The 22,111-nt window shown below is 47.3% G+C and overlaps 1 protein-coding gene across 3 annotated transcripts in view; it reads right to left on the minus strand.

Moving 5' to 3' along the window:
• Positions 1-18,364, minus strand: part of LOC142465289 (uncharacterized) — a 58,225-nt gene extending 39,861 nt beyond the window's left edge. For 2 of the 3 annotated variants that reach the window (XM_075569312.1, XM_075569309.1), the window contains exons 1-2: positions 18,248-18,364; positions 2,417-2,595 (exon numbers count right to left, since the gene is read on the minus strand). In XM_075569312.1, coding sequence (XP_075425427.1) covers positions 2,417-2,497 — 81 coding nt within the window. In that variant the 5' untranslated portion in view covers positions 2,498-2,595; positions 18,248-18,364. Of the gene's footprint in view, positions 1-2,416; positions 3,475-18,247 lie in introns of those variants that run through there. The other variant, XM_075569310.1, reaches the window with a different exon arrangement.
• Positions 18,365-22,111: the final 3,747 nt, after the last annotated feature.

Consider the following 22,111-nt stretch of genomic DNA (forward strand, 5'->3'; position numbering starts at 1 on the left):
AGGCCAACATGTATGGGTTGAGATTGAAAGATCCCTGTCCGGAAACATATCTCTACAAGTGAGATTATGGCTAACAAAAGAACAAACCCTTAGCTTTCAACCCCAATGCAACACAATAGATTATACCTTAAAGATATGGAGAACAGCTAAGGCCAAATATGGGCTAATACCAACTCCCTCTAAATTGATTCCAATATTTGCAACACGGATTGGATTATAAATGTTTCAAGGTTAGGGGGAAAAAAGGTTTAAGACAGATAGGAGATTTACTACTAAAGGGAGAGATAATGGAAATTACAGAGGTAGTAGAAAAATATGCCATACCCGCCCAACATTTGATAAATCAAATCAGAGAAGGATCTAAATTTAAAGAAAGAAACTCAAACCCGGTTCTATGTAGAAGCAGGAAATACCAAAAGGACCTCACCTCCTTCATCTATAAGGAGTTAGTGTGAGATAATGAACTTAAAAAGTCTAAATATATAGAAGGATGGGAACAAGATATACAGTCAGAAATCTCGACAGAGGATTGGGAAGATATATGGGAAGGAGTGGCCAAGACCTCTATCTGCACCAAAACAAAGGAAAATGCATATAAGGTGCTATTCAGGTGGTTCTTGTCGCCCAAAAAGCTAAGCAAGATCTATCCAAGTCACTTAGACTAATGTTGCAGAGGTTGGGAGACATGTTCCATATTTGGTGGACTTGTCCAAAAATAGCTAAGATGTGGTCCAAGATTAGAGAATTGCTTGAAGAAATACTGGAAGCCAGAATAATCTTGGACCCAGTGTCCTTTCTTCTAGCGAAACCAATTGAAACATTGTCCCCTCACCAGCGTAAACTTAGCTCCTATATACCAACATCAGCCAGGTGTACAACTGATAAAGTGCTCTGGCATGAAACGCGTAGGTGCGTTCATGTAGTCCCTGTGCTCCCTGAAGCTTGCAATAAATTAATCTGCGGATTTTGGAGTCTGCCTTGGATTTTTTTAGTCTTTTTCAAGTTTGAACGTCGCTGGGCTTTGCTCTGTTTTATACATTACAACTTCGTGCAATCGCGGCTGCCTGGAAAAAGATAGAGGCCCCTTCCATGAACACAATAAAAAAGAGGGTAAATGAAGTAATGATAATGGACAGACTGACTGCATGTTTGAGACATACAACAAAAACACGCTACAAAATATGGGACCCATGGCTTAACCCAGGGGCGCGCAAGCTTTTTGTGCTGCACCCCCTCCCTGCCTGCCAGCCCCTATGCTTGAGCCACCCCTTACCCAATATCCAGCGTCAAATGACACGCGGGGTCATTTGACGCGCGTTGCTATGGTGACACACGTCACACGACCCCGCATCGTCATTTGCCGCCGTGTTGCCATGGCGACGTGACGACGAGGAGAGGTAGGTGAAGTGCATGCCCCCCCCCAAAATAATCTTGCGCCCCCCCATTTTGCGCACCCCTGGCTTAAGCAATGACAGTCCAGAGTCTAAACCCAGGTATCAAGGGGCCTGTTCAGGTGATTGCAAAGGAGGGTCCAGTGAGGATAGAAAACAGGAGCTACTCCTATTACTAAGGATGGGATTTCAACTGGATGGCTGCAAGAAAGGAGGACGGCGGAAACTCCCTACCCCCGCCCCCCCTGGATGTCTTCCCCCAGGTATTCAGGTTTTGGTTAATATCATTCAAATATGTCTCCCCCCCACACCCAGTTTCGTCCAAGTGTAGAGTTAGTAAATGATGATGGGTCTGGAGGAGAGGGGGGCCGCACTCATGACTAGCCCCTCTCCCATTATGTATGCCAATGTATGTTTAGGTTTGCCTACAAACATGGATTTCTAATGTAATAATATTTAGATTTCTCCCTGTCATTCTTTGTTTTTTACACCAAAAAGAAAATCTTAATAAAAAATGTGTGATAAAAAAAAAGTATATGTAATCATTACAGTAGATCAGGGTTGTGCAAACTGGGGGATGTGCCCCGCGGGGGGGGGGGGGGGGGCGGGAGATTTTTCTAGGCAGGCGCGGTGGTTGCAGAGGCCCTGCACTCTTCCCCACGGCATTTAAATGAAATGCCGGGGGATCGCGTGAGGCCCCTGCAACCTACTACTTACCAAGATTCAGGCAGCTGTGGACGCGTTGCCATGGCTACGCGGGTTCATGTGACGTCACATAACCCCGCTGCGTCATTTGACGCTCGATGCCATGGCAACGCGGCTTCAAATGACACAGCAGGGTCATTTGAAGCCGGGAACTGAGGTAAGGGGGGCGCGAGCACCAGGGGCAGCAGGCAGGGGGGGCGCAGCTGTAAAAGTTTGCGTACCCCTGCAGTAGATATTTAAAAAATATTGTAGCACAGACACAATAAATCCATTTTATATTATATATAATATATACAGTGACTTTCTCCAGCAGCCCTCACCTCTCCAGTCAGCAGGTAGATAATCTCCAGGGTGTGATTCAAGATCCTCTCAGTCATCTGCTTCTTGTTCTTGTTCATCATCAGTGAGTCAGATGGTCCAAGAATGGGCTCTGGTTCCTGTAGAAATGTTTCACCATGTGGTGACCTCTGCAGTTAGAGATCTATAGTGTAATATCCTCCTATACATAGGAAGAGAGGGATGTATATGTGACCCCGCAGTTAAAGAAAAGGATTACATTAAACGGGAGAACCTTGTGTATGTGTCACCCTGCAGTGGGAGGGACAGATGTGAGGGGCTGGGGGACCTGTCTGTGTCACCCTGCAGTGGGAGGGACCGATGTGAGGGGCTGGGGGTCCTGTCTGTGTCACCCTGCAGTGGGAGGGACAGATGTGAGGGGCTGGGGGTCCTGTCTGTGTCACCCTGCAGTGGGAGGGACAGATGTGAGGGGCTGGGGGTCCTTCCTGTCTGTCACACTACATATTGCTCACAGAAGTTCTAGTGTGAGTCGGACTGGATGAGTTGCCAGAGAAATAGCAAGTAGGCAAGATTAATGAGAACAGTACTATGACTGCTTTATGTGATGAATTGTTTGTTTGTAAATAAATCAGCATAGTAGTATAAGATAATACTGATTGCTTTTTTTTCTGAAGAAGGAAGAAATCCAAGCACACAGGCTTCTCTTTAAGGAGTTTTAATCAGCAATGAAGATCAACATTTCGAATGGCACGGATTCTTTAGCAAGGTGACGGCCGACAGACACAACAAGGCACACAAATACAGTATATACCCTATGCTTACCTAGTCCTGAATCATTGCAGGTGTGTAATGGCGCGAAAATGGACTACTCTGTGACGTCACGGCCGCAACGGAGGTTCACGCATGCGCATCAACCAACCCACATGAATTTGAGCCCGATACCAGCGTGCAGCACAATGTCAAGACGGCCGCACGCCACGGAAGGTCCTAAACGCCCCACCTCCGTTACCAAGGCAACCGGACATTGCACACCGCGCTACTGAAGTGTCATAGCGCTATATACGGGGCCAGCCTCAGCAACAGAGTTGCAATGATACAGTGAGGCAAAGCCCCTAAGTGATAAAAAAATATAGAGTACAAAACTTGATCCTATACAAAATAGTGCCACCAAATTCCCAAAAATATAGGGTGAAACCCCTTAAGAGCATAAAAAGGACATACACATACCAATAGTGTATATACAATTAGGGAACCAAAAAAAATAAAGTGGACAAATACAAATAAATAGAACCCTTAAATACAAAAACAACGACAAACAACATATTACAAACATAACAGAAGTGTCACAGAGCAAGGAATAAACCGTCTCATATTTAGAGTAAAACTTCCAGAAATGGAAGCAAACGGAGGTAGAAGGCGCAGGTTCACCACAGTACTGATACGATCAACGCCCGTCAAGAAAACATTTAAGGTTTAATTGTTCATTGAGTCCACCTCCAGTACTTGTCCTTAGTTGAAATATCCAATATGCTTCCCATGAAAAGTGCAGTATCTCTATCTATAGCTCCCTTTAGAAATGGTACAGTTTCAATACCCATACCTCTCATGGAAGATATAGGGTGTTTATACTGAACACAATGTTGCACCAGTACCTTGGGGTCGGTGCCCTTTTTAATAACACTTTTGTGCTCGATGAATCGTTGTTTCAACATCCTAGTTGTTTTGCCAACAAAGAGTAACCCACACGGACATCGGAGAAAATACACAACATAGAAGGGTACAGTATAAACTTTTTTTTCTCCCCCTCCACCCGTGGAAGTATAATATTTTTATATTATTAATATTATGTGTTACTATTTTAAAAAAGCTATGTTTTGTGTTACAGTGTATTCTGGGTAGCAGTAGAATAGACCTTTGAAAGACGTTGTTTTCTTGTCTGAACTTTCTGTCACCTTATAATTGCTGACTCTGTGCTCATTTTCCTGAGGTGGGCCCCTCAGTTCTTATCTGTAATTGTCTCTTTGTAGAGTTAGGCCTCGTTCAGGGTGCTGGCTTCGGGGGCAGGGCGTGCTGACGTGCGTGCTGCCGTGAGCAACAAAGTATTCAATTTGAATACTTGTTGTCAGGGTAGCTACTGCCCTGCCTCCGAAGCCAGGAGTTGCTGCTGACGACAGCTTCAGTAAACGAAAATTTCGTTTCTTGGAGCTGAAGCAGCGTCACAGGGACCAAGGCAGCCAATGAAATCATTCTTCAGAATGATTTCATGACTGCAGCTTGGATACTTTACCCTGCGTCTGTAGCCCCGCCCCCTCCCCAACGCTGAAAAGTCTGCTGGGGGATAATCACATGTCGGCCAACAAACTCCCAGCACTGCCTGCCTCCCGCCCTCCCTCCGAGTCCTCAGCTGGCAGCCTGAACGAGCCCTTAAGCTGCGTTTATAGTGACAGCAACGGCGATGCTTCAAAACAATGCATTGCCGCCGTCGCTTGCGCTTATAGTAAGCGCGAAGCGACGCACGATGGAGTGACGGATTGGTCGTGATCGCAGGAAGTCATCTCTATTTGATTTTCCAGCGACCGTCGCCGGCACTATAAGTGTAGCCTTAGTCAAGAGATATACAGCTGTTAGCCTTGGAGGGGGAGGATGAGATTGTCAGGCAGGCACCATAAATATTCTATTGTGTTTAGTCTGCTAAAATATATAGCAAATGTATAACAAATAATGACATATGAAATTATGTGTGCCCGCCCATTTTTGAGGTATAAATTAGACTTTTTTGTACTATCTCATCAGTGCCTTTCTGTTAAGTCAGGCAGCAATGTCTTCATTTTTATGTGAATGTACAGTACTCTTGCAAGCGGCCACTGCAATATAGTTTCTCAACAGATTGCTTTTGCCTAAATAATAATAATAATAAGAGTGAACTGAGTATTCTGAGTTTTCTGAACTGAGTCCAGGCGACAGGCAAAAGGTCAGGGCAGGCGGCAGAGGTGCAGAGTCCAGGCGACAGGCAAAGGTCAGGGCAGGCAGCAGAGGTGCAGAGTCCAGGCGACAGGCAAAGGTCAGGGCAGGCAGCAGAGGTGCAGAGTCCAGGCGACAGGCAAAAGGTCAGGGCAGGCGGCAGAGGTGCAGAGTCCAGGCGACAGGCAAAAGGTCAAGGCAGGCAGCAGAGGTGCAGAGTCCAGGCGACAGGCAAAGGTCAGGGCAGGCGGCAGAGGTGCAGAGTCCAGGCGACAGGCAAAAGGTCAGGGCAGGCGGAAGGCAGCGAGGCCGGGGTCATGGTCGGGGGTCAGCAACAGGCATTCCAAATAGGCGACAGGGTAATGCGTGACACCGAAGGTCAAACGGAGCTGCAGCAAACAGAACTTTGCTTGTCGACCACTGCAGCCTTATAAACGAACTGCAGCCTTATAAAGCAGACTGCCAGTAACCAAAATGGCCACAGTGAGCAGAAAGGGCAGGACAGACAGAAAACCTGGAACGGATCAAGCAGAATCCTTATATCCAGACCCTGCAGGGGTTATAGTGGACGAGGGTCTGGAGAGCAGGGAAATGAAGGGGCCTCCCCAGGTTCAGGGAATAAGCAGCAGGCTACTGCCACAAGGCATCAGAGCCTGCACCTAGACTATAAGGGGGTCCTCAACACTATCCCTGCTAAATGGGTGGTTGCTGTCCCTGATGAGGTGACATTTAGGGACAGCCCGATCATTATCACTCCACCACCACTTACCAGTGGCTCTCTTAGGGCCACTATATCTCCTCATGTGCATCCATCTGTGGAGGGAGATGCCATGGGATTAACCCCCATTCTGGATGCTAAGGGATAATGTCAATCTCATCCTTTGCTCCCTCCAGGTTTATATGAGGGACAACCACTGGGCCAAGATTTCTGGGAGCCCGGAGCATCTCCGAGCATGGAAATTCTACAACCAGCTGCTGAGTACCAGTCCTCAAGAGGAACAGCCTCTGTGGTTGGTACAAGTAGTTCTCCTTGCACATCCGCACGCTCAATGTTACTGACTGTAGGGATGGTCTCTGCCGGTTCCAAGTACTCTCCTATCTGCTAAAGGGAGGGTACTATGTGAGTTTCCTGCAGGAGACCCATACTACTCCAGAGGCTGAAGCCAGCTAGCACATGGAGTGGCGAGGCAGGGTCTTTTCAGCCACTTCCCTTCATCATCATGTGGGGTGGTGACCCTGTTCTCCGAGTCCTTCCAGCCAGAGCTGCCGTTTGTCAAGGCTGTTATCCCAGGCCGTCTATTCCACCTCCGGGTCTGGCATCTGGACTAAACGTTAAATTTACTAAACATGTATGCTCCATCTAATGGGCCTGTGAGAGTGAGGCTCTTTGCCAGGCTGTCGGTCCAGTGCCATTAGGTTGGCGTCGTTCACGGACCACAACTACCATCGGCCACCTATTGGCACTTCAACTCCTCCTTGTTGGAGGACCAGTGCTTTGCGACATCGGTCCAGGAGTTCTGGAAGGCCTGGAGAGGTTGCAAGGGTGACTTGACCACATTGAGTCAGTGGTGGGACGTGGGCAAGGTGCACTTACGCCTTCTGTGTCAGGAGTATGTCAAGGGTGCGAGCAAGCAGTGCGATGCTGGGATCGAGGGGCTCCGTGGGGAGGTGCTCGATCATGAGAAACGGCTGCCTGCGTCAGGGGTACAAACCCTGCAGCGCGAATCCGTAGAGAGGAAATGCACCCTCCTTGAGCTGGAACAGCGCCAGGCTCAGGGGGCATGTGACAAGGTGAATGAACGTCACCAGTCATATACCTGGTAAACCTATGTTTAGGCTTGTAGTGCAGCAGTGACGAGGTTAAGTTTCAGTTGAGAAGGGCTGCTTAATTAGTCTGACCCCAGCTGCATAATCAAGGTGTTTTAAAACCCCCAGGCTGTACACACATGCAAGCTAGCTGGTCAGGAGACAGGACTGAAATACTGAAGAGATTACTGCTATAAGGTCTGTTTTTCAAAGTACATGTGTATGAACTGTGTCCTGCATGCTGAAGAGAAGCTGCCTTGTTTGTCTGCTGAAGAGAAGCTATTTTGTTTTTGTATGCTGAAGAGAAGCTATTTTGTTTTTGTGTGCTGTATATTTTTAAGGCTCAATAAAGAAGCCTTATCAAGAGAACCCGCGTGTGTGGTTGCATGTACCCTGCAACATATGGTGTCAGAAGTGCCGGAATTTTGAGAGGCCCCTGCAGTTGAAGGGCCACACACACACACAAATGAGAAAAATTGAAGAATTTTTAAAAGAGTTTTTGTGCGAGCAGACCAGACAGCAGGGACTGTAAATGCAGGAGCAGACCAAACAGCAGGGACTGTTAATGCAGGAGCAGGCCCAACTACTATTGCAGCAGCAAACCCAGCTCCGAACCCAGCAGCAGGCAGCACAGGATGAGCGGATGGCCAAGCTGCTGAACCAATTCCAGGGGTCTGCCAGTCCAGAACTTGCGAACAAACCCCCGGTCCTCCTGAGGAAAATGGCTCCAAACGAAGATCCAGAGGCTTTTCTACTGACATTTGAAAGGGTTGCCGAAGCTCAGGGCTGGGCTGCAGATCACTGGGCAACTGCTTTGGCCCCGCTCCTCATAGGAGAAGCCCAGGCCTCATATCGGGGCCACCCAGCAGGTCAGGCAATGGACTACCAACAAGTAAAAGCCGCCATACTGGATCACTTAGGTCTGACCCCAGAGACCTACCGGGAGCAGTTCCGGGACATGAAGTACACCGCTAAGAAGAGACCCGGGTCCTCGCTCAGCGGTTATTGGACTTGTGTACTCGCTGGATGCAACCCGAGGAGCGCACTAAGGAGGCAATTCTTGAGCAAGTGGTGCTGGAACAATTCCTACAGATAATACCCCCTTCCGCACGCTCGTGGGTAAAATGCCATGCTGCTGAAACCCAAGCTTTGGCGGTCCGACTCGTTGAGAACTTCCTTGGTGCCGAGGATCAGGCGAGTGCCCTGGACCCGACGGATCCAACTTCACCAGCACTTGCGAAGACCCAAAGAGGGAGATTGGAACAACGGGGAAACTATGGCCCTTGCATGCGCAACTGCCAATTGCCACGAAAAGAGCAGTCCTTCCAACAAGGAAGAAGTCAAAACGCTGGGCATCGCCGAGACCCTCATCCCCTTCCTGATGTCGGCTTGTCGCCAAATGAGAGGAACTTCCGAGGACGTCGCTCACAGGACCCACCAGATGCCTGGTCCCCAGTATCCGGTCCAGCGGAGCGCTATCCACGACCCCTCGTGCGAGGGAATCCTCTCCATGTTCCGCCTGTGGAGAACAAGGTCACCGGCAGGTGGACTGTCCACAGATGGATTGTTCCTTCAGCAGGACCGTCGCCTCGGCCTTCACTGGAGAAAATTACAAGCCCTGGCTACTTCCCAGGTTGGGGGATAAACCATCCATGCCCTTGTAGATTCGGGCTCTGGGAAAAACTCTGGTCTTCCAGGAACTGTTACCGCCTAACGTGTTCTTTTGACTCTCCATGGAGAATAGAAACGTATACACGGCGATGTTAAATGGTATCCGACAGCCAAAATCCGGCTACAGGTAAAAGGTCAGGAGGCCTACCTCGAAGTAGGAGTCGCTCCTTGGCTCCCTGCCCCTGTTGTGCTCGGCCGGGACTGGCCTTTCTTTTCGGACCTAATGGCTCCAGTCTCTCACGAGGAGCCTTATTCTATGGCTCAGGAGAACCCTGGCAAACTGTTCCAATTCTCGGCAGACCTTTTTCCCCAGGATACACCGGGTTCCAAAGACTTGGAAGCAAAGACGATCTGACAAACAGGACTGGTTGCAGAAATCTGGGTCTCAAGGAGACCATTCTGGTAGCCAGAAGTCACAAGTGATGGCTGGGGATGGCCAGAGGGAGGGGGATATGGGCTCTGGAGATTTACCAGACCTATACCTCCCTGATTTTCGCCAGAGGCAAAGGGAAGACCCAGTCCTTGCTAGACAGTATGATAAGGTGGTAAAAATTGATGAGCAGATATTGAATGCACAGGGGGTGATAGTATTCCCTCATTTTGAATTATCAAATGATATCCTGTATAGGGTGAATAGGCAGACACAAACAGGGGAGGTCACCAGACAGATATTGGTTGCCAAGGCGTTTGTTAAATCTGTGTTCACTCTAGCCCATACTATCCCTTGGGGTGGTCACCTGGGCAGGGATAAAACATTGGACCGTATTTCATCCCGATTCTATTGGCCAGGGATGCATAGTGATATTGCTAAGCTATGTGCGGCATGTCCGGAGTGCCAGCTAACTAGTCCGAAGGGACAAAAACCAGCCCCTTTGGTTCCTCTACCCTTGGTGTCAGTTTCCTTTGAGAGCATTGGGGTAGACTTGGTAGGACCTCTAGAACCTTCTGCAAAAGGACACAGGTTTATTCTTGTAATAGGCAGATAGGAAAATCAGGTTCCAAATTCCCAAGCTCAGCTGTAGAGAGTCAATGTCTAAATATTCAATGCAATCATGAATGATATAGCAAATGATGGTGGACTTATTAACACACCTATCTTGAAAACAATATCTCTAAATATACTCCTAAATGTGGAGGACCTGTGTTGATAAGGTATGGGTCAGTAAATAATATCTGACCCCCTAAACACAGTAATTGACGTCCCTCTGGAGAGAGACAAAGACAGAGAGGTACAACCCAAACCGCAATGATCGGAATGGTTAAACTCACAGTTAGGAGCTGGTGATGTCCAAAAGAGCGTGCGTCACGAATGAGGATATAGGCAGGAGAAATCCCACAGGGGAGGCACCGGAGCACAGCAAGCAAAGGAGGGGGCTAGACACCAGGAGAAGCTAAAAATCCTTTAATCCGTGATTGACATCATGGTATGGGATGTGTAAAAGAACTCTAACGCGTTTCGGCCCGTCGCCCTTTGTCAAAGATGTTTTACACTGCGTCTGCCGCAACTGATATAGGAGTCCCCCTTCTCCAGCTGATCAATGACGTCAGTGAAAAAAAGCGCGAAATCGCCGTGCTACGATCTGATTGGCTCACAAAGGAGCCAATGAGATGAATGGTATGCAAATACCATCCTCACGTCAGGGGGCAGTCCCAATCAAGTGCGTGTAATGCGTGTACACTGTATGTCTGCAGGAGGCAACAGTAGGCAGTATTCATGCGTGATAGTTCATAAAAACAATGAATAACACATATCAAAAAACATACAACAACATTAAAAACGGAACAGCATTGTAGGCAGTCAAATAGAATGAAATGGAGAATCAAATGGAGGCATAACAATAAAGCATATATTTCTAACAATATTTTGATGGACTTGATAATAGTCCATCTAATACAGAGTATTGGATGACAATAGTTCAAGGGCAATATCTAACAGATATCTCTAAAAAGGGGAGGGGGGAGGAAAGAGAGATGCACATGGAATACACTGATGGGGAATATATAACCGACAAATATAAATCAATAAATTACCATATAATAATATTGAAAAATATAAATATTTAATGCCAAAAAATAAATATATATATCTTATACTATATTAGTGAAGTATAAATCACACTCTCTTTAGAAATTGTGTATTCACCTTGATAAAGGACCACTAAGGTCTGAAACGCGTTGGTGTGTTTTGTAACTGATTCTTGAGCCATTAAATAGCTTTATTTTGGGAACGCATACCCTGTGGTTTATTGGCTGTTTTTTACAGCATTGGAGATAGTGCTCCGTTTTTTTCCCTCTTTTTTTCCCTCTCCCTGTCTATATTAGTGAAAGCACTGTATGTTTGCCTGCCTGCCTGCATGCATGCATGCATGCCAGCCTGCCTGCCTGGATGTCCGGTGTCCCTAGGGGAAATCTCATTGGTCCCTTGGTCCGCCCCCGCACACCTCTCATTGGCCTGAGGCGGAGTGACGGGCCAAAGGACACACAGGGACACACACACACAGGGACACACACACACAGGGACACACACTCTCCCCCGTCAGTTGGACCGCAGCTCACCTTCCACCCCCCCCCCTCCTCTCCCGGTGCCCCTCCTCTCCCGGTGCCCCTCACTCTCCCGGTGCCCCTCACTCTCCCGGTGCCCCTCACTCTCTCCCCCCTCCCCACCTCACCCAAATCCCCACGCTCCGCAACATCCCCAGCCGCACCATCACCCTCACCCTCACCGTGCGCCGCGGAGGAAGCGCGGCCCTGCTGCTCAGCAGCAAACTCCAGGCTCTTCCCCCCTCACGGCGCGGCCCTCCTGCTCTCCCCCTCACGTGCGCCGCTACCGGAGAGGGGAAGCGGCGCGGGACTCCCCATCACGTGCGCCGATACCGGAGAGGGGAAGCGTCGCGGGACTCCCCATCACGTGCGCCGCTACTGGAGAGGGGAAGCGGCGCGGGACTCCCCATCACGTGCGCCGCTACCGGAGAGGGGAAGCGCGGCGCGGGACTCCCCCTCACGTGCGCCGCTACCGGAGAGGGGAAGCGCGGCGCGGGACTCCCCCTCACGTGCGCCGCTACCGGAGAGGGGAAGCGCGGCGCGGGACTCCCCATCACGTGTGACGCTACCGGAGAGGGGAAGCGCGGCGCGGGACACCTGCCACTCTTGCCCCCCCCCAGCTTCCCGAACTCACCTCCTGCCCCAGCCAGATGCCACGGGGTCAAGGTAAGTCACACACCGTCTCCCACCCACGCACTGTCACCCAGTCACCCACACACCCACCCAGTCACTTTCACCCACTCAGTCACCCACTCAGTCACTCACTCAGTCACCCACTCAGTCACTCACTCAGTCACCCACCCACTCAGTCACCCACCCACTCAGTCACCCACCCACTCAGTAACCCACCCACCCACTCACTTAGTCACCCAAAAAATCACTTAGTCACCCACCCACTCACTCAGTCACCCACCCACTCAGTCACCCACCCACTCACTCAGTCACCCACCCACTCACTCAGTCACCCACTCAGTCACCCACCCACACACCCACCCACCCAGTCACCCACTCAGTCACCCACACACCCACCCAGTCACCAACCCAGTCACTTTCACCCAGTCACCCACTTTCACCCAGTCACCCACCCACCCACTCAGTCACCCACCCACTCAGTCACCCACTCACTCAGTCACCCACTCACTCAGTCACCCACTCACTCAGTCACCCACTCAGTCACCCACCCACACACCCACCCAGTCACCCACCCAGTCACTTTCACCCAGTCACCCACTTTCACCCAGTCACCCACCCACTCAGTCACCCACCCACTCAGTCACCCACTCAGTTACCCACCCATTCAGTCACCCAGTCACCCATTCAGTCAGTCACCCATTCAGTCAGTCACCCAGTCACCCACCCATTCAGTCAGTCAGTCACCCACTCACCCACCCAGTCACCCACTCACCCACCCAGTCAGTCACCCACTCACCCACCCAGTCAGTCACCCACTCACCCACCCAGTCAGTCACCCACTCACCCACCCAGTCAGTCACCCACTCACCCACCCAGTCACCCACTCACCCACCCAGTCAGTCACTCACCCACCCAGTCAGTCACCCACCCACCCAGTCACCCATTCACCCACCCAGTCAGTCTCCCACTCACCCACCCAGTCAGTCTCCCACTCACCCACCCAGTCAGTCTCCCACTCACCCACCCACCGACCCAACTCACCCACCCAACCACCGACCCAAAGTCACCCACTGACCCAAAGTCACCCACCCACTGACCCAAAGTCAAACCGACCCAAAGTCACCCACCCACCGACCCAAAGTCACACACCCACCGACCCAAAGTCACACACCCACCGACCCAAAGTCAAACCGACCCAAAGTCACCCACCCACCGACCCAAAGTCACCCACCCACCGACCCAAAGTCAAACCGACCCAAAGTCACCCACCCACTCAGTCACCCACCCACTCAGTCAAGTGTCACACACCCACCCAGTCACCCACACACTCAGTCAACTCAGTCACCCACCTAGCTGTCAAGGGGGGGGGGGGGAAGCCTAACCCTGTCGTACGCCCCCCCAAAATTATATCCCGGGCAACGCCGGGTCTCTCAGCTAGTATATATATATATATCAAAGATAAAACAACAAAAAAGAGAAAAGAGAAAATGCAATTAAGTAAAGTAAAAATAGACTGAAGAAAAATATAAATATTAATTATTTCAAAAAATGTTTTAATTCCCAATCAGTGTTCATACCCTTGGGAGCCAAAGTCCCAAGGGTATAAATCCAGTCCTCTTACACCCTCCCTCCTCCCCTCCAACAAAATACAATACCCCTCCCCCACAAAATACAATATCTCTCCCCCCAAAAAAATGCAATATCCCTCTCTCCTGCTCCCTAACAAAATATAAAACCCTTCCATCTTCCCCCCTAACAAAATACAATACCCCTCCCCCCCAGCAAAATACAATACCCCTCCCTCCTCCCCCCAGCAAAATACAATACCCCTCCCTCCTACTCACCCAAGAAAATACAATACCCCTCCCTCCTCCCCCCCAGCAAAATACAATACCCCTCCCTCCTACTCACCCAACAAAATACAATACCCCTCCTTCCTCCCCCCCAACAAAATACAATACCCCTCCCTCCTCCCCCCCAACAAAATACAATACCCCTCCCTCCTCCCCCCAACAAAATACAATACCCCTCCCTCCTACTCATCCAACAAAATACAATACCCCTCCCTCCTCCCCCCCAACAAAATACAATACCCCTCCCTCCTACTCACCCAACAAAATACAATACTCCTCCCTCCTCCCCCCCAACAAAATACAATACCCCTCCCTCCTCCCCCCCAACAAAATACAATACCCCTCCCTCCTCCCCCCCAACAAAATACAATACCCCTCCCTCCTACTCACCCAACAAAATACAATACCCCTCCCTCCTCTCCCCCAGCAAAATACAATACCCCTCCCTCCTCCCCCCCAACAAAATACAATACCCCTCCCTCCTCCCCCCCAGCAAAATACAATACTCCTCCCTCCTCCCCCCCAACAAAATACAGGAGTGGTCTGAGGCCTCTAGTGCTCCAGCGCCTTTCTCCCACACCAGACCTCCCTCTCTCGCCAGAAACTGGGTTCGCCCATAAATAACACTCAGCTTTCCGCGCAAGAGAGGACCGGCAAAGAAGGCCCTGCAGCAGCTGCAGAGAGCCAGGCCTGGTCAGCAAGGCCCCCAGCAGTTCCCAGGCCTGGGACACTGGTCCCGGCTCCCCCCCATGTCAGCGGCCCTGTGTGTGTCTGTGCATTACAATAGCTGCTGTATGTCAGTGTTAGGCTGCACTTATAGTGACAGCGATGCGACGTCACGTCAAAACAAATGCATTGCCGCCGTTGCGTGCGCTTATAGTAAGCGTGACGCGACGGCTTGGTCGCAATCGCTGGAAATCTCAATTTGATTTTTCCATCGATCGTAGCCGGACGTCGCCGTCACTATAAGCCTTACAGTGTGTGTCTGTGTATGTATGTATGTATGTCTTTATTTATATAGCGCCATTAATGTACATAGCGCTTCACAGTAGTAATACACGTGACAATCATATAAATAACAAATAATACAAATAACAGATCATGGGAATAAGTGCTTCAGACATACATGTATAAGTAACATTTCGGAAGAGGAGTCCCTGCTCTGAAGAGCTGACAATCTAATTGGTAGGAAGAACGTACAGAGACAGTAGGAGGGAGTTCTGGTAAGTGCGTCTGCAGGGGGCCAAGCTTTATGTATCATGTGTATAGTATTAGCCACGGTGCTATATAGAGAAGGTGCTAGTCGGGTATTGAGGGGAAGGGCCTTCCAGAGGTGTGGGGCAGTCAGTGAGAAAGGTTTAAGGCGGGAGAGGGCTTTAGATACAAAGGGGGTAGAGAGAAGACTTCCTTGAGCAGAACGCAACAGTTGGGATGGTGCATAGCGAGAAATTAGGGCTGAGATGTAAGGAGGGGCAGAAAAGTGTATTAAAATAGCTGCTGAATGTCACTGTTACAGTGTGTCTGTGTATTAAAATAGCTGCTGTATGTCAGTGTTACAGTGTCTCTGTGTATTACAATAGCTGATGTATGCCAGTGTTACAGTGTGTCTGTGTATTAAAATAGCTGCTGTATGTCAGTGTTACAGTGTGCCTCTATATTACAATAGTTGCTATATGTCAGTGTAACAGTGGGTCTGTGTATTACAATAGCTGCTGTGTCAGTGTGTCTGTGTATTACAATAGCTGCTGTATGTCATGGTTACAGTGTGCCCGTGTATTACAATAGCTGTGTGTCAGTGTTAGTGTGTCTGTGTATTACAATAGCTGCTGTATGTCAGTGTTACAGTGTGTCTGTGTATTACAATAGCAGCTGTATGTGTTACAGTGTGCCTGTGTATTACAATAGCTGCTGTGTGTCACTGTTACAGTGTGTCTGTGTATTACAATAGCTGCTGTTTGTCAGTGTTACAGTGTCTGTGTATTACAATAGCTGCTGTATGTCAGTGTTACAGTGTGTCTGTGTATTACAATGGCGGTGTGTGTCAGTTTTGCAGTGTGCCTGTGTATTACAATTAGACTGTAAGCTCCTCGGGGCAGGGACTCCTCTTCCTTAATGTTACTTTTATGTCTAAAGCACTTATTCCCATGATCTGTTATTTATATTATCTGTTATTTATTAGATTACCCCATGTATTACTACTGTGAAGAGCTACTGTATGTACATTAATGGCGCTATATAAAGACATACAATACAATACAATGTCATATTTACAGTGTGTCTGTGTATTACAATAGCTGTGTGTGTCAGTGTTACAGTGTGCCTGTGTATTACAATAGCTGTGTATGTCAGTGTTACAGTGTGCCTGTGTATTACAATAGCTGTGTATGTCAGTGTTACAGTGTGTGCCTGTGTATTACAATAGCTGTGTATGTCAGTGTTACAGTGTGTGCTTGTGTATTACAATAGCTGTGTATGTCAGTGTTACAGTGTGTGCCTGTGTATTACAATAGCTGTGCATGTCAGTGTTACAGTGTGTGCCTGTGTATTACAATAGCTGTGTATGTCAGTGTTACAGTGTGTGCCTGTGTATTATAATAGCTGTGTATGTCAGTGTTACAGTGTGTGCCTGTGTATTATAATAGCTGTGTATGTCAGTGTTACAGTGTGTCTGTGTATTACAATAGCTGTGTGTGTCAGTGTTACAGTGTGCCTGTGTATTACAATAGCTGCTGTATGTCAGTTTTACAGTGTGCCTGTGTATTACAATAGCTGTGTGTGTCAGTGTTAGTGTGCCTGTGTATTACAATAGCTGTGTGTGTCAGTGTTACAGTGTGCCTGTGTATTACAATAGCTGTGTGTGTCAGTGTTACAGTGTATCTGTGTATTACAATAGCTGTGTGTGTCACTGTTACAGTGTGTCTGTGTATTACAATAGCTGCTGTATGTCAGTGTACAGTGTCTGTGTATTACAATAGCTGCTGTGTGTCCCTGTTACAGTGTGTCTGTGTATTACAATAGCTGTGTGTGTCAGTGTTACAGTGTGTCTGTGTATTACAATAGCTGTGTGTGTCAGTGTTACAGTGTGCCTGTGTATTACAATAGCTGTGTGTGTCAGTGTTACAGTGTGCCTGTGTATTACAATAGCTGTGTGTGTCAGTGTTACAGTGTGCCTGTGTATTACAATAGCTGTGTGTCAGTGTTGTGTGCCTGTGTATTACAATAGCTGTGTATGTCAGTGTTACAGTGTCTGTGTATTACAATAGCTGTGTGTGTCAATGTTACAGTGTGTGTGTATTACAATAGCTGTGTGTGTCAGTGTTAGTGTGCCTGTGTATTACAATAGCTGTGTGTGTCAGTGTTACAGTGTGCCTGTGTATTACAATAGCTGTGTGTGTCAGTGTTACAGTGTATCTGTGTATTACAATAGCTGTGTGTGTCACTGTTACAGTGTGTCTGTGTATTACAATAGCTGCTGTATGTCAGTGTACAGTGTCTGTGTATTACAATAGCTGCTGTGTGTCACTGTTACAGTGTGTCTGTGTATTACAATAGCTGTGTGTGTCAGTGTTACAGTGTGTCTGTGTATTACAATAGCTGTGTGTGTCAGTGTTACAGTGTGCCTGTGTATTACAATAGCTGTGTGTGTCAGTGTTACAGTGTATCTGTGTATTACAATAGCTGTGTGTGTCACTGTTACAGTGTGTCTGTGTATTACAATAGCTGCTGTATGTCAGTGTACAGTGTCTGTGTATTACAATAGCTGCTGTGTGTCACTGTTACAGTGTGTCTGTGTATTACAATAGCTGTGTGTGTCAGTGTTACAGTGTGTCTGTGTATTACAATAGCTGTGTGTGCCAGTGTTACAGTGTGCCTGTGTATTACAATAGCTGTGTGTGTCAGTGTTACAGTGTGCCTGTGTATTACAATAGCTGTGTGTGTCAGTGTTACAGTGTGTGCCTGTGTATTACAATAGCTGTGTGTGTGTGTCAGTGTTACAGTGTGTGCCTGTGTATTACAATAGCTGTGTGTGTCAGTGTTGTGTGCCTGTGTATTACAATAGCTGTGTATGTCAGTGTTACAGTGTCTGTGTATTACAATAGCTGTGTATGTCAGTGTTACAGTGTCTGTGTATTACAATAGCTGTGTGTGTCAGTGTTACAGTGTCTGTGTATTACAATAGCTGTGTGTGTCAGTGTTACAGTGTCTGTGTATTACAATAGCTGTGTATGTCAGTGTTACAGTGTCTGTGTATTACAATAGCTGTGTGTGTCAGTGTTACAGTGTCTGTGTATTACAATAGCTGTGTGTGCCTGTGTTACAGTGTCTGTGTATTACAATAGCTGTGTGTGTATTTAATGTGAATGATGACAAAGAAAATCAGATCATTACCTTGCAGCCATGAAGGGGAGGGGTGCGTTTACCAAGCACTGCACTGATTGGCTGATCATATCTGATGTCTGGCGTTTTAGGGAGGGATTATGGGTCTTGTAGTTCATCTATCTGTAAATACTATAATAATGGTAGAGCAGGACTACAACTCCCAGAAGCCCCTGCAATTAAAGATAGAGATCACATAAAAAGCAGCAGCCAATCGCAGTGTGCAGGTGTGGATGAGGGGAATGGGGAATGGGATAGAGATAGAGGGAGGTGGAGGGAAAGGAAGAAGCTGGAGAGGGGGGCTGCAGTCACATGATTTTCATATCATATATATCATGCAGATTTATATCAGTGTGTATGAAAGCAAATAATATAAAGGAAAACATTTCTAAAAATAAGAAATAAAATGTAAATGTAATATGTATGGAGCCCTGTTTCCCCCAGAACACAGGAAGCTACCAGTGCTGCCCTTATATCTGTTGACTCCAGGAGTCCCAGCCTCTGCTACAGAGAGGAAAAACTTGGGACGGATGAGCCCCCCAAATGACCAGTGCTGCTGAGTGCAATCCAGAAGCATATAACAAATGTGATTTTTGCAAACAAATCCGGATAGTTGGGAGTCAAGGCAGTAGTGAAAGCATATAAAGCAAGCCAAGTCAAACAGCTGACTTAACCCCTAATAACGGGAATAGCCTAGCGGTAAGAGAGGGTTGACCGGGGGGCGGTCTTTATTATAGAACAAGTATTATCTTAATTATTTAGGAAATTCTGTCATGAAATTAATAGTATAATGAATCATAAGTTGTTATTTTAGTTGGATGATTCCGTGAGATGTTTATCTGCTGTTAAATATCTACTCATATAGACTATTATTATCTCCATAAATAACATCATGTTTATCCCATCCATATGATAGACCATCAAACTGAGATTACGGATTGACATATGATGGTTGACAAACAACTAATATTGGTTATTTATACATGTTAGTCTATTATCAGCTTTCATCATTGTCATTCATTTGAGATGTACAAAATATATATAGAGGTTATATACTCATATATTGTATCTATTAATTATATATTATTGCATCTCTTATTTAAAGTTTTCTCATTTCAGATTTCTTTTTCAACTTCAGGCTTTAGCTGTATAAAACCAATACCCCTCCTGCATTTGCAGGCACTGCATTGGCATTAGATAGTGAGGCATTTAAAGTGAGCTTTTAAGTGATAAATATAGTTAGACTATAGTTTGACTAGAGGTGACTGGGGACTGGATCTACTGCAAACTCTTCTACACATGGCAACAAACGGTGAGCTATTCTGACAACACTATGATCCCTGCTGTTTAGTCTACGCACACACTTGGCTCACAACAGCTAAATGCAGCATTACCTACCTCTGGCATAATGAACCTGCTTTTCACCTCCACTTTGTTCTTTCTCGTGCTCTCATGGAAATGTTACTCCCTCTATCCATTACAAACGCCTCCCTCCTGACCCACACCCAACATCACCATACACCCCGGATTACTCAAAAGCCTTGCACTATCTACCGAATGCTGGTGGAGAACCCTGAAAACCAGCACACCAACCACTGCACACTCAAATGGCAAACATCATAAAGTAACAAATTGCAAACAACTATTCAAATTTCTACAAATACTATTACTCTCTTTAGCAGGTGATATTGAACAAAACCCAGGTCCTCCCACTTCAACTCTGTCCCATACCCCTGAGAATACCCCCTTCAAATTCCAAAAAGGGCTATCTCTCGCCCATATAAATATCCGGAGTCTGCTGCCCAAACTGGATGAACTAAGGGCATGGTGCCTTATGCATAAACCAAAAGCCATCGTTCTTACAGAAACATGGCTAACCCCTAAAACCCCTGATGCACATATTGCCATTCAGGGATACTCCATTTCTAGGAGAGATAGGTCAAAGAGAGGAGGAGGGGTGTTATTTTATATTGCAGACACCTTACAATTTACACTGTTAAATTGCCCCCCAAGACCAACCTCTTTTGAAATCCTAGTTGGCAGAATCTGCCTCCCCTTTTCTAAGCCCATCCTGATTGCTGGCATCTACCACCCCCCTAAAGCCCCTCTACAATCTGACTGATATCACCCAGTTTCTTGGCTCCATTTCCTCTCTGAATGAGAAGAGTGAGCTGCTAGTTCTTGGGGATTTCAACTTCAATTGGCTTGACCCTAAAAACCACAAAATCCACACACAAATCAAGTCGCTTAACCTATCGCAACTCATTTCCCAACCCACATGAACAAACCGGAAATCGCACAACCATTCCTTGCTTGACTGGATTCTCTCCTCAAATCCCAGCAGAATCCAATCATCTGGCATCCTTCCTGACATTTTCAGTGACCATGCAATAGTGTACTGTGTAAGGAAAATTAAACCGCCCCAATCAAGCCCTAAAGTTCTCCTCACTAGAACATTTAGAAACTTTAACCCACAACAGTTTCTGGCTGACCTTACCAACTGCCCTTGGCACAGAATCGATTTAATTCCTGACCCTGATACTGAGCTCGACTATTTCCAATCCGAGTTCTTAAAACTCTGTGATACCCATGCTCCACTACGCAGAATAAGGGTACGGGGTGCCCATCTTCCATGGGTTACACCTGACCTTATAGCACTCTACCAGTTCAGGGATGCCTTGTGGAAAAGCCACAAAATAACTGGCAATACCAAGGATCTCAATCACCACAGATGCCTGCGGAACATGTGCACAAGGCAAACAAGGCATGCAAAAGCACAATATTACTCTGACAATCTCCTCCAGAACACATCAAACCCAGCTAACTTCTGGAAGGTTATCAACAACATATTCCAGCCTTCTAACCATCAACAGCCAAGAAATATCACTAAGGGCGATATTACTCTGACAAACCCCACCGACATTGCAAATGCATTCAATGATTACTTTGTGGGGTGTGCCACTAACTTATTAGCAAAACGCAACCCAAACCACAAACCTGAATCTCATCCTGGGAGTACCCCTATAGCCCCACCCCCTCCCAACATTGCCCACAATTTTCAATTTGGCCAAGTATCCAAAGAGGAGATTACACAAGTGCTTCTCAAATTAAAACTAAGCAGCCAATGTGGACCTGATTTACTACAATCTAGGTTCCTAAGACTTGGTGCCCCAGCAATTGCCAAACCAATTGCTTCCATAGTCAACTCTATCCTGTCGTCCGGCCATATCCCTAAGACCTGGAAAGCTGCCAGAGTTGTCCCAAGCTTCAAAAGTGGGGACAAAAACACTGTCTCAAACTACAGACCAATCTCCCTTCTCCCAATTCTATCCAAAGTCATGGAAAAATGTGTCCACTCCCAATTAAGCGATTACTATAACAAGAGAAATTTCCCTAGCCAATTCCAATCTGGCTTTCACCCCAAACACTCTACCGTAACTACCCTGCTAAAAGTTTGCAATGAAATCCAGTGTGGAATGGAACAGGGTCAACTCAATGGTGCAGTATTCCCAGATTTTGCAAAGGCTTTTGATACTGTTGATCATGCTATCCTGCTCAACATACTCCAGAGCTCTGGAATAGGGAAGCATGCTTTAAACTGATTTCAGTCCTACCTATCAGGTAGATCCCAACATGTGTCCATCTCTGGCTCTAACTCTAACCCCCTGGCTATCACCTGTGGCGTCCCGCAAGGCTCTGTTCTGGGGCCCCTACTCTTCTCAGTGTTCATCAATGATCTTCCCACAACTTGTCAGGAAGCCTCAATACACATGTACACTTGCGGCCGACCTGAGTCTAAATCGGCTAGATCCGCGGTTTTCAGATTATCCCGATTATGTGCGTTTTTTTGTCGTTTTCACCCGGAGTGAACTGTGT

Source organism: Ascaphus truei, chromosome 13 (genome assembly GCF_040206685.1).
Source record: "Ascaphus truei isolate aAscTru1 chromosome 13, aAscTru1.hap1, whole genome shotgun sequence".
In the NCBI taxonomy this organism is placed as follows: Eukaryota; Metazoa; Chordata; class Amphibia; order Anura; family Ascaphidae; genus Ascaphus; species Ascaphus truei.